We start from the raw sequence: 12,707 nt of genomic DNA, 5'->3' as shown, positions 1-12,707 counted from the left end.
AAACAAACACAACTGACCCACTGGTTGTCTTCCAAGAGCTAGAAAATTTGTATTTGGAAATTCTTAGGCGGATTTTGAATCCATCAGTTTTGAGGCACAACACAACGGCAAGTCTGCTGTCGCTAGACCTGGCAAAAATGAAGTCGATTTTCCTGCAACCAGAGGTAGTGGACCTAGGTGACGTCTTCAGAGAGAAGATTTCACTAGTCCCTATTGAAGACCAACGGGCCGTGAGGGAGCGCTGTTTCCAATTCTTGAGGCAAATGGCGATGGGACTGCAGCAGCGACTTCCAAATGCCTCCTCTGCACTTCGAAGACTGTGTGCCATAAATCCCGATGGCATAGAAAGTGCTAAGAGCCGTGAATGCATAATGAAGCTACCGCTGCATTTTTTTGGATGTACCTCAATCGAACTGGAGTCTGAAATACGCCAGCTGCAGAGTGTTAGCGGTGCACTTGATCGCGCATCATGTTTGACTTTCTGGCACGCAGCGGCATCGTACAAGGACCCTTGCGGCGAATGCCCTTTTCAACACCTGGCGCAAGGAGCACTGAAAATTTTGACCCTTCCAATTTCTAACGCTGATGCAGAGCGCGTGTTCTCTTGCGTGAACTTGACGAAAACAGAGATCCTTAACAAAATGAAGCTGGACTTGCTCATGGCGATTCTGCGAATCAAATTTGGGCTACGACTTCAAGAAAAAACAGCATCATCGTTTGACGTTCCTGCTGAGTTGTTGAATAGAATGTGCCAAAATTACTCCAGCATGAACACTATCTACTCTAGATAAACTACGCGGACTGAACTTTTATTTATTTGCAACGTACCTGATGCTTGAAGGCCAAGCAAGAGAACCAAATTTCCTTGCTCTTTATTTACTCTGTGTTCTTGTGTTGATTCAAAATGATATTATTTATTGTTCATTAATAAAAGTTGCTTATAATAATGGTACTTTTCTACTTGGCTACAAATTTGGCGCCAAGACCAGGTGGCGTGGCTACTTTTGGCTACTTTTAGCCTCAGTTCTGGCTCTTTTTGAAAAATTCCCAACGGCAACCCTGTTCTGGAGTTCCAGTAGTAGAGTGTACTAGATTCGGAGAGTGGGTCCAACGAGGGCTCCGCGCTGAGGCATTTTTTATTGAAAATCCAGAGGGCGCCACGATCGCCTTCTTCTGGAGGCCACGCCCCCGCGCGCGGCGGAGGCCGCGGCGGAGCCGGTCGAAGAGCATGCCCCCCCCCCCCCCCCAAAAAAAAAAAAAGCACGGCCGCGGTCGAGCGCAGCGTTGTAGTTGCGTTCGAGGATGACCGTGCCTGGATTAGCTGGAGTCCCGCAGTCAGATGGATCGCGTTTGCAGTTTGCCTTCCTTACCTTATGTGCGTGTTTCACTGAGTCATGAGAAAACGAAATTCATAGCTGATATTCCGAAGAAATGGGGACCATGTGCCGTAATGGGATGAATTACAGGAGTTAATGAACTGTGTGGCATAATTAGGTGTTAAATAAAAATTGGTAAACCTTTGTTTTCTTCCTTTCTCAAGGCGATATATTGAATGCTAAAAAAATTTCCCCGATGCCCTAATAACGGCAGCGATTTGAGATTTAGGGAGTCTATATGGGTCACATTATTCTTTACGTGCAGCACATTTTCTTGTAGGTTAATTGTGGGTTTTGAAGATATTTACGGAATAGCCTTTTTCTTCCCTATTTTTGTGCGTCATATACGCCTGAGATGTAGTTGGTTTTCCAGACCTCCTGGGTGAATAAAGCAAAACACATTGTTTATATAGGAAGCATATGTTATCGGTTGTCTGTCTTCGAGCTCGCGCAGGTTTCCATTGACACATGCCTCCAATCTGAAGGACCGTTCAACTGAGAGCGGGAGCGTTCTCTTTGTTGACCGGCCTTCATCTGTTGAATATGAGGTCGTTCTCTTTCGCGTGGGCTGCTCGGGTGTAGGCTGCTCGCAGAGATAATCCTGAAAATACGGCAAATGATTGTGGGTACCGCAACAGACCGAAGCGCAGGCTTTCCACGCTGTGTAGATACTTCCTGGCCTTCAATGATATGCACATAATGCCTCAGTATGTACTTTGGACCAAAGTGCAGCTCACGAATGGAGTCGGTGCGGTGAAGAATGAGCTCCTGCACGCGTCGCCGTTCTTCATCTTTAGGGACTCCGAAGAGCGAGAGCTTGGCCTGACCTTTCAATCTACTGTATACGGTTATGCAACCCATTACACAACAGCAGTTCTTTCGTCGAAGTGTGCTCATCCTCTCATTCTTCGAACACTGTGCCAAGTCGCCGAGTTACGAGACAAACCATAACACATATGCGAGGGCCGTCTGCGCGCGTAGATATCGGGCAGACGGCATCGTTTGACGCAGGCGAGGAACCTCAATTCATGGCAAAGCAGTAATTATATTGTATTCTTTTTTCACATACCTGGTACAAAAATCAATTAGAGAGTAAATGACGAAATGAACACAAGCACGACGGCGTGTTCAGGAGACGGCGGCGCGTCGAGCAGACGACAGCTGGGCGCCGCCGTAACCTCCATCGGTAGGCGTGGTTCCGCCGGGCCGTCGAGGCACCGGATTGGCCGGAACGTCAGAAGAAGGCGACTGCAGCGCCGCCGCAAATTTCAATGTTTTTTGCTTCACTCTCGCCGCTTGTCGGGGCCTCCGCTGGACCCACTCCCCCATTCTAGTACACTCTACCAGTAGGTCGTGATTATTACACTCTAGCTTCGTTGCTGCGGCTCAGCTGTTTTCCGCTATAGGAACAGCAAGCTGCAGCAAGCACATGTAGCCGCTGTAGTGGAAACAGTGGAAGCTCTGACCTCACCGACTTTGTTGTTTGAATGTGCCTCCTATGAATCGCAGGCGAGTTCATTGCAGTACAAACCGCGGAGTATAAATCGCTCGTCACTCCTGCAACCACAGCCAGCCCTGTACTACCGCGTCAGGCCGTGGACTATGCTTGCGTTTGGCGCCGTACGCGTGATGACCCGCTGGTCAGTGCGCCGATGCATTCTCCTGGCGACAGCGGCGAGGCCAAGCACGGCGAAGTCTCTGGTCACGGATCGCTGTGCGTTGTTGCTCCGCGATCATACTACCTACCTGTTGACAGCTCGCAACGTTCCGTGCTTGCAGCCCCTGAGGAGCAAGTCCAAGAAAGCGAAGAGCAAGCCACCGGCCGCCCAGGTTCAGTAGCAGTGGCCAGTGCTTGTGATCTTGCTTGGCGTCTACGGTCTGCCTGCATTATTATAGGTTGCCACAATTTGCGGTAGTTGCTAATTGCGTGTAAGCACTCTCCACTTTGCTCAATGAAGTGACTTCGCTCAATGGAGGGCGGAGTTTATGGAGTAGTTTATGGTTCTTGTTAATTGGCTGGCAGCATCGAAGCTGCGCGTGAGGTTCAAGGAAAGATGAAGTTGTACTTTAAGTGCTGGCACTGATAGTGCAATTGAAGACATTGTTCGTAGACTCCAGAAGAGACTGGCAACCAATTAACCACGCGAACTTCTCTGGAACCAATTCAAGAAGGGGGAAAAAGCGGGAGAATTTTCAGTTTGTAAACTTTATTGTAAAGTGTGCAAACGCTGGCAACACAGCTGAGGTTGATGGCGACAGTGTGGGGCAATTACTAGGAAAATGGGGAATAAATTATGAAATAAATGAAGTTTGATATGATTGCAACTTCAACATCATGGAAGGTAACTGTAGTTAGCTCTAAATAAACACTTGATGTGAAAGATTGAGAGAGAGGGATGATGTTGAACCAGATCACCTGTCCTTGTTATTGTCAGCTGCAAAAACAGGTGCCTTTCACTCTGTGTCTGTCATCCTTGTTTTCTACACTTGCCAAATGTAGAGGTTTCGTGTGTAGTGAGGGCAGCTTCTGCACAGGTCATGTAAACTTGCCATCCTGTCTTTTGATGGCACATGTGTACGTGGATGGCCAAAGTAGACTCTGGTGGCCCTTCCAGGCTGCCAAATGCACCTGTAGCAATTCACCTGCTGGGAAGTAACTTTAATTGTCGCTGGTTAATGCGGTAGTCAGTGAAAAGTCAAGAATGCTTCGATGGCTACTTCCGAAAGGGCTTGATGTGCCTGCATGCCATCCTACTGCACTTTGAGAAATAGTTTCCTCACATATCCTGCACATGCAAATTGAGCTGCTGTCACAAACCATATTTATTTACTTGTTTACTTATTTACAGTACCCTTAAAGGTCCTCAGCTGAGGATATTACATAAGGGGGGTAGTATGAATATAAAAGTGATTACAATGTAGTAGTCGCAAAAAACAATAGGACAAAGTGCTGAACAAAAGTACGCTAACAGAGTTTGGCTTGTAAGAAAGAAAGTGTAAACAGTAATGAAAATTACAAAAAAGTAACGCACAGAGCACTATCATATGGTGAAAATATGCGTGCTCACATAGACTACGGCGTTAACACGTATTTAACAAGTATTTACTAGTAACTCGCAACAAACGGGAGGCTAATAAAAAGGCAAATAATAGTGCATAGCCTGTCAGGAAATTTTACAGGGCCAGGTTCAGTGGCAATATTTGAGGGCAAGCTGTTCCAATCAACAGGGGTGCGGGGTATAAAAGAGCCTGCATATTGTAATGTGTGACGGTATGTGCTTGATTTTGAAATGGTGATCCGGCGTGGAAAGATGACAAGTGGTGACTGAAAGAAATTGTCATTGCTAAATCTTCAGGATGATAAAGTTTGTGAAGCAGGCAAAGACTTGTTCATTAGCGGCGAAGGGGTAGTGCTTGTAAATCGGCACATGCTTTTAATGACATATTGGAAGGCTAGTGTAAAATCAGTAGTCAGAAAAGATGAAGCAAGCAGCCCCGTTTTTAAGAGATTGAATGTCTTTGATGATGTGTGCCTGATTGAAATCCCATACTGCCGAGGTGTATTCGAGATTCGGGCGGATTGGTGTAGTGCAAGCAAGTTTATGTATGTTAACAGGAGCATGTGTTATATTGTGTTTGATGATGCCAAGAGAGTGATTAGCAGCTGCAAGGGTGGCATAAATGTGATGGTTTCAGGTTAAATCATAATGTAAATGAACGCCTAGACACTTATAGGTTGAGATGAGTTCCGCACTACTATGTTCTAAATTATACGAAATGGAGACTTAAATGGCTTGGTTGTTAAAAGATATAAATTTGGTTTTAGTAAGATCTAGGGGAATTAACCATGACTTGCACCACTTGTGTCTAAATTATTTTGGGGAGTTATGTGAGCACTATCGCAACATATTGTCATGGCCAAAGGCTAGCAAGAGCACAGAAGAAAACGAATTGAGGGACACGAGTAGCGACCGTGCTCCCTTTGAAAGAGGATGAACTGGCACATTGGCTCTTGTGGTCTCTGAATACAGAGCTGGTTTTTGTTTCTCGTATCCTGGCCCTGCACCGTGCTCTTTCTTTTTTTTTGACTTCGCAACGCCTGGTGGAGGTGCTGAACTTCAACACCTGATGCTGGGGACTCCTATGCAAAACAGCACTTCCAGTCTGAACCCACACCAGTTCCGGCTGTGGATACTCGTTTCCACCGCTACAGTCACCGACAGAGAGGTCTTATCCCCGAGGTCATTTCCTTGGAACACCCCCAGCGAAGGAGTCCTCCAGCTGAAGAAATGGCAATGGCAGGCGCTTCCCAGATGACTGTTGAGCACCCTCGAATTCGTGAGACCTTTTACAGTGATGTTTTTGAGGACTTCGAGGATTGGCTTGAACAATATGGGAGTCCCCAAGCTGAATCATTAAACCTCAGAACAGAAACTCTTGCAGGTGTACTTCGTCCTGGCGGGCAGCGTTCGTACATGGTACGGGAACTGGGAGGGCCCACTGTCTTCTTGGAATGAATTTCGGTAGCAACTTTTGGATACCTTCGTTAGCAACGATCGTCGCGATTCAGCTCATAAAATTGCATATACAAAAACCAAATGAGAGTGTCGCCATGTTTGCGGAGGACATGAGCCGCCTCATTCGCCAAGCTGACCCCATGATGCCTGAAACAAAGAAAATCCAACATTTGATGTGAGGCATCAAGGAGCAACTGTTCACCGGTCTTATTTGTAACCCACCAACAGCTGTTGCGGAGTTCATCAAGGGGGCTACTACGATCGAGCGAGCACTTCAACAACGATGCCTCCAGTACAATCGACCGAACAACGCCTCAATCAGTGCCTCTGCACTGACTGCTGGCAATAAGTGTTCCCTGCGTGAGCTCATCAGCAAGGTCATTCGGGAGGAGCTTCGCAACCTTGTGGTGACTCCGCAAGAACCTGTGGTAGCTTTTGTCGCAGAGGTTGTAAGGCAAGAAATCAGGCGTTTTCTTTGCCCGAATCGCTACCAGACTAGTAGTCTATAAACTATGCATCAGCTGTCTGTCATCCAACCCCAGTGCCGCACAGCTCATCATCCCTGCCTCGCCCTTACAACAAATCGTTAACCCCTCCGTACCACCCACTGCCGTCGCGAACCCCGCAACTTAATCTGCCTGTGGAAATGCTGTCCTACTACTCTCTGCCGACTACTCAAACTTGGTTGCAAAGGCCGCCCATCAGTTAACCACTTGTTTGCAAGACAGTCTTGTGGCGCTCCATAGGCCGGCGTCCATTTTGCTTCCATTGTGGGGAAGCCGGCCATATTTACTGTTTTTGCCTGTACTGTGATCTTGGATACCAGACTTTTGCAACCACCTTCCCTTGTGCTTGTTGTGACAACCGACACAACACCAGCATATCCACACCAGCACAGCAATTCGCTCTGCTGTATCGTCGATCCCGCTGTCCATCACCTGCACCAAGCACTCCACCGCCCTGTTGCAGTTACGTCGATGTAGTCGAGTGCAGGTCCTCTAGTCCTCGTCGGGGAAACTAAAAGTGGCGACTTGTGGGGGGAAGGTTGCAGTCTGTCGAGATACAACACCCCCAATGCCATCAGTATAACCGGACTATACGTTGCCGACCCCAATGGAAATTGTTACCGCCGACCTCGCCGTTTACATAGATGGATGCCCAGTGACAACACTAGTAGATACTAGTGCAGACTTTTCTATAGTAAGCCAGAAACTCAGTGCGGACTTCTCTATAGTAAGCCGAAAACTCGCTGATTGCTTTAAGAAGGCCAAGACTTCACGGTCGGGTCCCCACATAAGAACTGTAGGAAGGCAGTCGATGATGCCTATAGGGGCAAAGTTACCGCTAGAATTAATATCGGTGCCTCGGCCTTCATTGCTACTTTTGTCATTTTGCTGGAGTGTTGTAAAGACCTGATCTTGGGAATAGATTTTCTTGGCCCATTTCCAACTTCTGCTGTGGGTCATTGATGGATTATCGTAGCCACAGACTACTTCACTCGCTACGCCGAAACCAAGGCTCTGGATCGGAGCACGGCAAGTAAAGCAACCCAATTTTTTATAAAGAATGTTGTACTCAGGCACGGAGCTACAGCAGTAGTATTAACTGACAGGGGAACTGCGTTTACAGCTGAGCTATTGGACACTGGATTAAGACTTAGTGGAACAGCTCACCAGCAGAAAACGGTATACGACCTGCAAATGAATGAACTGACAGAACGGCTGAACTCTCGCAGATGTGCTCTCCCTGTACGTGGATGTGGAGCACAAGAATTGTCATGAAATCTTGCCACGTGTCACCTTTGTATACAACACGGCTCAACAAGAGAGCACACCAGTGACACTGTTCCGTCTCCTACATGGTTGTGAAGTCACAACTATGCTAGGTGTGATGCTGCCACATAAATGCAATGGCATTGAAACGGTTGCTGAAGACTTCACTCAGCGTGCTAAAGAAGCCCAACAACTTGCTCATGTACGTGTTCATAGGCAGCAGGATTGCGACTTGATATGCTATAATCTTCATCACCTACCAGTCTCTTACGAGCCCGGAGAGAGAGTTTGGGTTTGGAGTAGCATTCGTCGTTGCGGCCTTTTGGAGATACTGTTAAGACACTACTTCTGGTCATATAAAGTTCTTCGGCGGCTCACTGATGTCGACTATAAGGTTGCTCCTGATAGTCCAAATTGCTCAACACATCGACGGCACCTACGGGAGCTTGTGCACATGATGTGGATGAAGCCCTATTTGTCCGAGTGAATTTACTGCTCCGCAAGCGTGTTCCGGTCCTGCTGCTGTGATGATAATGCATCGGGACAATGCTTTCTAGGAAGAGAGGCTAATGTCATGATTAAGGCTAGCAAGAGAACAGAAGAAAACGAATGAAGGGACATGAGCAGCCACCATGCTCCCTTTGAAAGATGACGAAGTTGCCACGTCGGCTCTTGTGGTCTCTGAATACAGAGCTAGTTTTTGTTTCTCGCATCCTGGGCCTGTGTCCTGTTCTTTTTTTTAACGTCACAACAATATGTTACATGACAAAGTACGAAATCATCAACAAAAATGCTAATGTGGGATGAAATGGAGTTATGTAGCTCATTAATGTACACAAGGCACAGTAACGGCCTAAGCACATTCTCCTGAGGCACTCCGGATGTGACGTGACTAACAGTGGAGTAAGAGTTGTTAGCTTAGACGCACTTTAGTCTAGATACTAAGAAATCAGTTATCCACTCTAAAACATGGGGTTAAGTCCTCAAAGTTTAGCCAGGCATCTGTAATGAGGCAAACGATTGAAAGCTTTGGAGAAGTCTAGGAATCGTTAACCTGGAATCCGGCTTCAATAGTTGGTTACAAATCGTGAAGAAACCCCATAAGCTATGTGTCACAAAAGTAACCTTTTCTAAAGCTGTGCTGGTACTGAAATAATAAACTGTGATCTTCGAGATAGTTGATGACTTGCGGATGGATAATGTGTTCTATAAATTTGCAAAATGTGCTGGCTAATAATATTGATCTGTAGTTAAGGGGTGAGAAACATTCACTGGATTTATAAAATTGGTTGAATTTAGCTACTCGCCAGTCTTGAGGAGTGGAACCAGTGGGAAGTGATTACGTGAACATTGCAGACAGCACTCGAGAGTGTGAACAGCCAATATGCATGATCAGTTAAGGTTGGTAGTTGTGGGGACTGAGAAGGAACTAATTTACTGGCAGTTTCCAAGTGGGGCAAGAGACATGCTTGAATGTATGTACACTTGGGATAAAAAAAAATGTGACCAGGCTGTGTGAAATAAAGGAGAGCTCCTCGATGCTTTGGCATGTAACCTGAAACAGAAGTCTGCAGTACAGACTCAGTGGTAGTTCAGATTCAGTGGCTTTGCGAACATTGCAGAATGTTTTTCAGTGTTAGATTCTTGTGTGAGTTGCAAGAAAATTCATATTTCTATTATTTTTCCACAAAATCTGGTCTGCATACTTTTGATCGTGGGTGTATGTTTTGGTTATGTTTCATTATGTGTGACCTCCAGTTCTGGCAGCAGGTTGTAGGATTGGGCTTGTTGGTAATCCATAACAAATGAGAATGCTGACACAAGCGCTTATGTCTCTTTGTCACTCATCTGTGTTTTTCACAGTATTATACTTTTGGTAGCAATTTCACGGGAGCATGTTTTATCCAGCACTTTGCACAATGCCAACTTCACAGAGTGCATCAGTCTTTCCCACTGCTGTATTTGACATGGTCGACTTCCAGTCAATGGGATGGAAAACTATAAAAGAGGCAAAGCATGAGCTATGCATGGTTCTCCAGAAATGTCACACAATAGAGACTTTTAGCCTGTCTGCTATTCTGGCAAATGGGGGCGGTTTGGGCGGATTGCCGGATTTATGGGGGCATAAGCGTGAGCGGCCGGAGCAGTGCAGCCACCTGGTGGCGTAGAGTTCAACCAGACACAGAGCTAGAACTGCAGTAACCCACTGTATCCTGCTTTGCTGCTGGTGCAAATTTTTGGCAGCGGCGTAATTGTGAACACGATTACGCTGCTGTTGAAAATTTACACCAGAAGCTAAGCAGAATATAGTAATTAGCTTTGTGTTTGTGCTTTGCATCACCAGCTGGTGCCACCAATCTGGCTGCTCACGTTTACGCCCCCGCTAAACCGCCCGCACTTGCCAGAATACCGGACACACTAAAATTCTCTATTATTGATGCTCTCTTTAATGCAGGCACATTCTCTTAACAGGAGCTTAACAAAACAGCTGTGCGTTCACAAGAGGCAATGTGAATAGAGGAAGCTTAACTGGAAAAGTGTCTGGTTGGCTATCCTGCACAAGGCAGGGTGTAACAGCTGGGAATAGAAAGAAAAAAAGAAATTGTAACTCTCCAGACATAGAGGCTGATTGTTTATGCTTCACAGTTCTCTTGCACCTGTTCTTTTTCAAGGTAAAATAATGCTCCAAAGCTGACACTGGCACAGTTTTATTTTTGTTTTCTATTGCTCGTGGTTCTGGCATTTTTCAAACTATAATGTGATAAACAATACAAAGAGTAGTAAGTCTGCACTTGTCTTAGCCATGTAAAATATGTCAACTCCTTGTTCATTTGTACATTGAAATAGCACAGATGCCAAAGAATTAATGGGATAGAGAGTATTTCTGAATATATGTGCACAGACACTCTTACAGTTTCCGTTACTCTGTTCTTGAGTTTGCCATCACGTATGGGGATCCAGCTGCTTGCATTGGTAAACTTACTGGTGGCTTCGAAGGTTTGCACAAGTTACAGTAAGTTGTGAAGTGAAAAAAAGTTTAGCTCTCGTTGCCATGTCACTTGAAAAATCATTTTGTGCCAACTTGCTGTCGCTTGTGCAATGCTTGTCAAGCATTGGTAATACATGTTTTGTGAAAGCAGCCAGCAGTCCACAGTTAGTGCACATGCAAGCTGGGGCTTTGGAAACTTATTGTTTTATGGGCTTGACTCAACATTTTGCTGCTCTGAGTGAGACAGTCCTTATGGGTTGGCTGCTTCAGATATAGTGCACACATGTGCACCCGTGCTCTTGAGCTGGCATCCACAAAGGTGTGCTTAGTGCCTAACAGTACCATGCATGCTTTCAGGTACCACCATGGGGAGTGCTGAATTCACCTTCTTTTTTGATGTAAAGTGCTTCAATGGCGAGAGCGTGCAGACGTTTTTGGCACTTGTGCTGGTTGCTGACAGACTTGCACCTCATTGTGAAGGATGAAGAAGAGGACGAGGATGAGGAGGAGGAAGCAGAGAGCCAGGAGTATGGAGACAATGAGCGGGTGGCCTTTGTGAGCTCACTTCGAATAGACAGCATTATGAAAGCTGGCATCAACATGTCCAAGACGTACGTATACAGTTGGCATTTCTCCCGGCTGCCTGGTGTTGCCATTTGGCTACGGTAGTGTCTTATAGCTGCAATGCAACATGATGCCCAAAAACTAGACATGTGACTGAGGACTTGTATGATACATGATATACAGCATGCAGCAATATGAAAGGAAGCACTTTTCCCCAAGGAGCTATAAGTCAGGCAATGCGATGAGGCAGGCTAGTTGGTGGCAACAACTTGCATTCATGTTTTCAGCGTAAGCTTACTACAGATATGCAGAAAGAGACAAGTAGACTGAACAAGTACTGGACATCGACCGAGTTTATTACACGGTTATGCATAAATACATAAGCGTGCAGACACAGGCATGCAGCACAAGCAAGGGTGCAGTGGCACATATCAACCGCTACATCTGGCATATATTCATGTCCTACAAACACTGACTACGCTGAAAAAAGCAAGTGAAACTATCACCACTGCATGCAAGCGAGGTCGGGCCCTCACTTGCAGCTGTTTGCTATATTGGCCTCGAGCTCCACCACTGGAAAAGCTGGCGCCACCGTCGGCGTGACGTGCTAGGAAGGATCACGTGGACATAGCGGCCGCGTCGGCTGCTTCGGGAGCGCCGAAGCGAGCTGAAAACGAGTTTGAATTCCCTCGTACGCTGCGGTCCTCATTTAGTAGCGAAATTTTTCCCGCTTCCAGTGTCTCCTTTACAACGCTTGAAAGCACTACAATAGGTAGTGGCTGCCTTTGAAGGCGCGCAACATGGTAGGCTACTGCTCGGTGCCGCAGGGCCGGACGCACGTAACGGAGGCCGGTATCAGCCTTATTCACACGTAGCCGCAGGACAAGAAGCTGCGTGAAGCTTGGCTCGCGAAACATAAAATCGGCAAACAGTCATCGGCTACAACTCGGGTATGCAGTAAGCACAGGCGCGAGGAAGATTTCTGCTACGGCGCCCGGTCTACGATGTTCTGAAAACGCGCACTGAGACGCTTGCCAGAGTCCGCTGCCCGACTAATGTCATGACGGTTTGGTCTATGAACTTGTCGATGCTATAGATACTGGCAAGTTCACTGGAGTGGAAAGGGAGCGGTAAGAAACCCATAAAAAAAAAGCGTGGCATATGGTCATGGTTGTGTTATGAATTAATGCACTGGATTACAAAAAAGGAGCAGCGGGAAATTGCACGCTGAGAACACCGATAAACATACAGTGCGACGCAACTCGAAAAATAATATTGAAAAGTCAAAGAATTTAGAAGAAAAAAAAAAAAGATTGAATCGTCGCGACGGCACATCATACTCCCTGTAGGCGTCGAAGTCTCTACAACGAAGTTATTTTTGAACAGCTCTGATAGCTGCCACGCAACAATGGTTGCTTGTATACTGTGAAATGCTCATATTCTGCGGCCTAAAGCTCATGGCACGGTGCGAGAACGCGCGCGCGGAGAA

At 46.4% G+C, this 12,707-nt stretch overlaps 1 protein-coding gene across 3 annotated transcripts in view; it reads left to right on the top strand.

Annotated features, from left to right (window-relative positions):
* The first annotated feature begins 2,731 nt into the window (after window positions 1–2,731).
* LOC142584697 (mitochondrial transcription rescue factor 1) overlaps window positions 2,732–12,707 on the top strand; it is a 29,900-nt gene continuing 19,924 nt past the window's right edge. Inside the window, exons 1-2 of one of the 3 annotated variants that reach the window (XM_075694896.1) lie at window positions 2,732–3,206; window positions 11,012–11,265. In XM_075694896.1, the coding sequence (XP_075551011.1) occupies window positions 11,066–11,265 (200 nt within the window). In that variant the 5' untranslated portion in view covers window positions 2,732–3,206; window positions 11,012–11,065. The remainder of the gene's footprint in view (window positions 3,207–11,011; window positions 11,266–12,707) is intronic. The other 2 variants (XR_012828878.1, XM_075694895.1) reach the window with 2 other exon arrangements.

Source organism: Dermacentor variabilis, chromosome 6 (assembly GCF_050947875.1).
Source record: "Dermacentor variabilis isolate Ectoservices chromosome 6, ASM5094787v1, whole genome shotgun sequence".
Taxonomy (NCBI): Eukaryota; Metazoa; Arthropoda; class Arachnida; order Ixodida; family Ixodidae; genus Dermacentor; species Dermacentor variabilis.
This window is presented reverse-complemented; position numbering and strand designations above follow the sequence as displayed.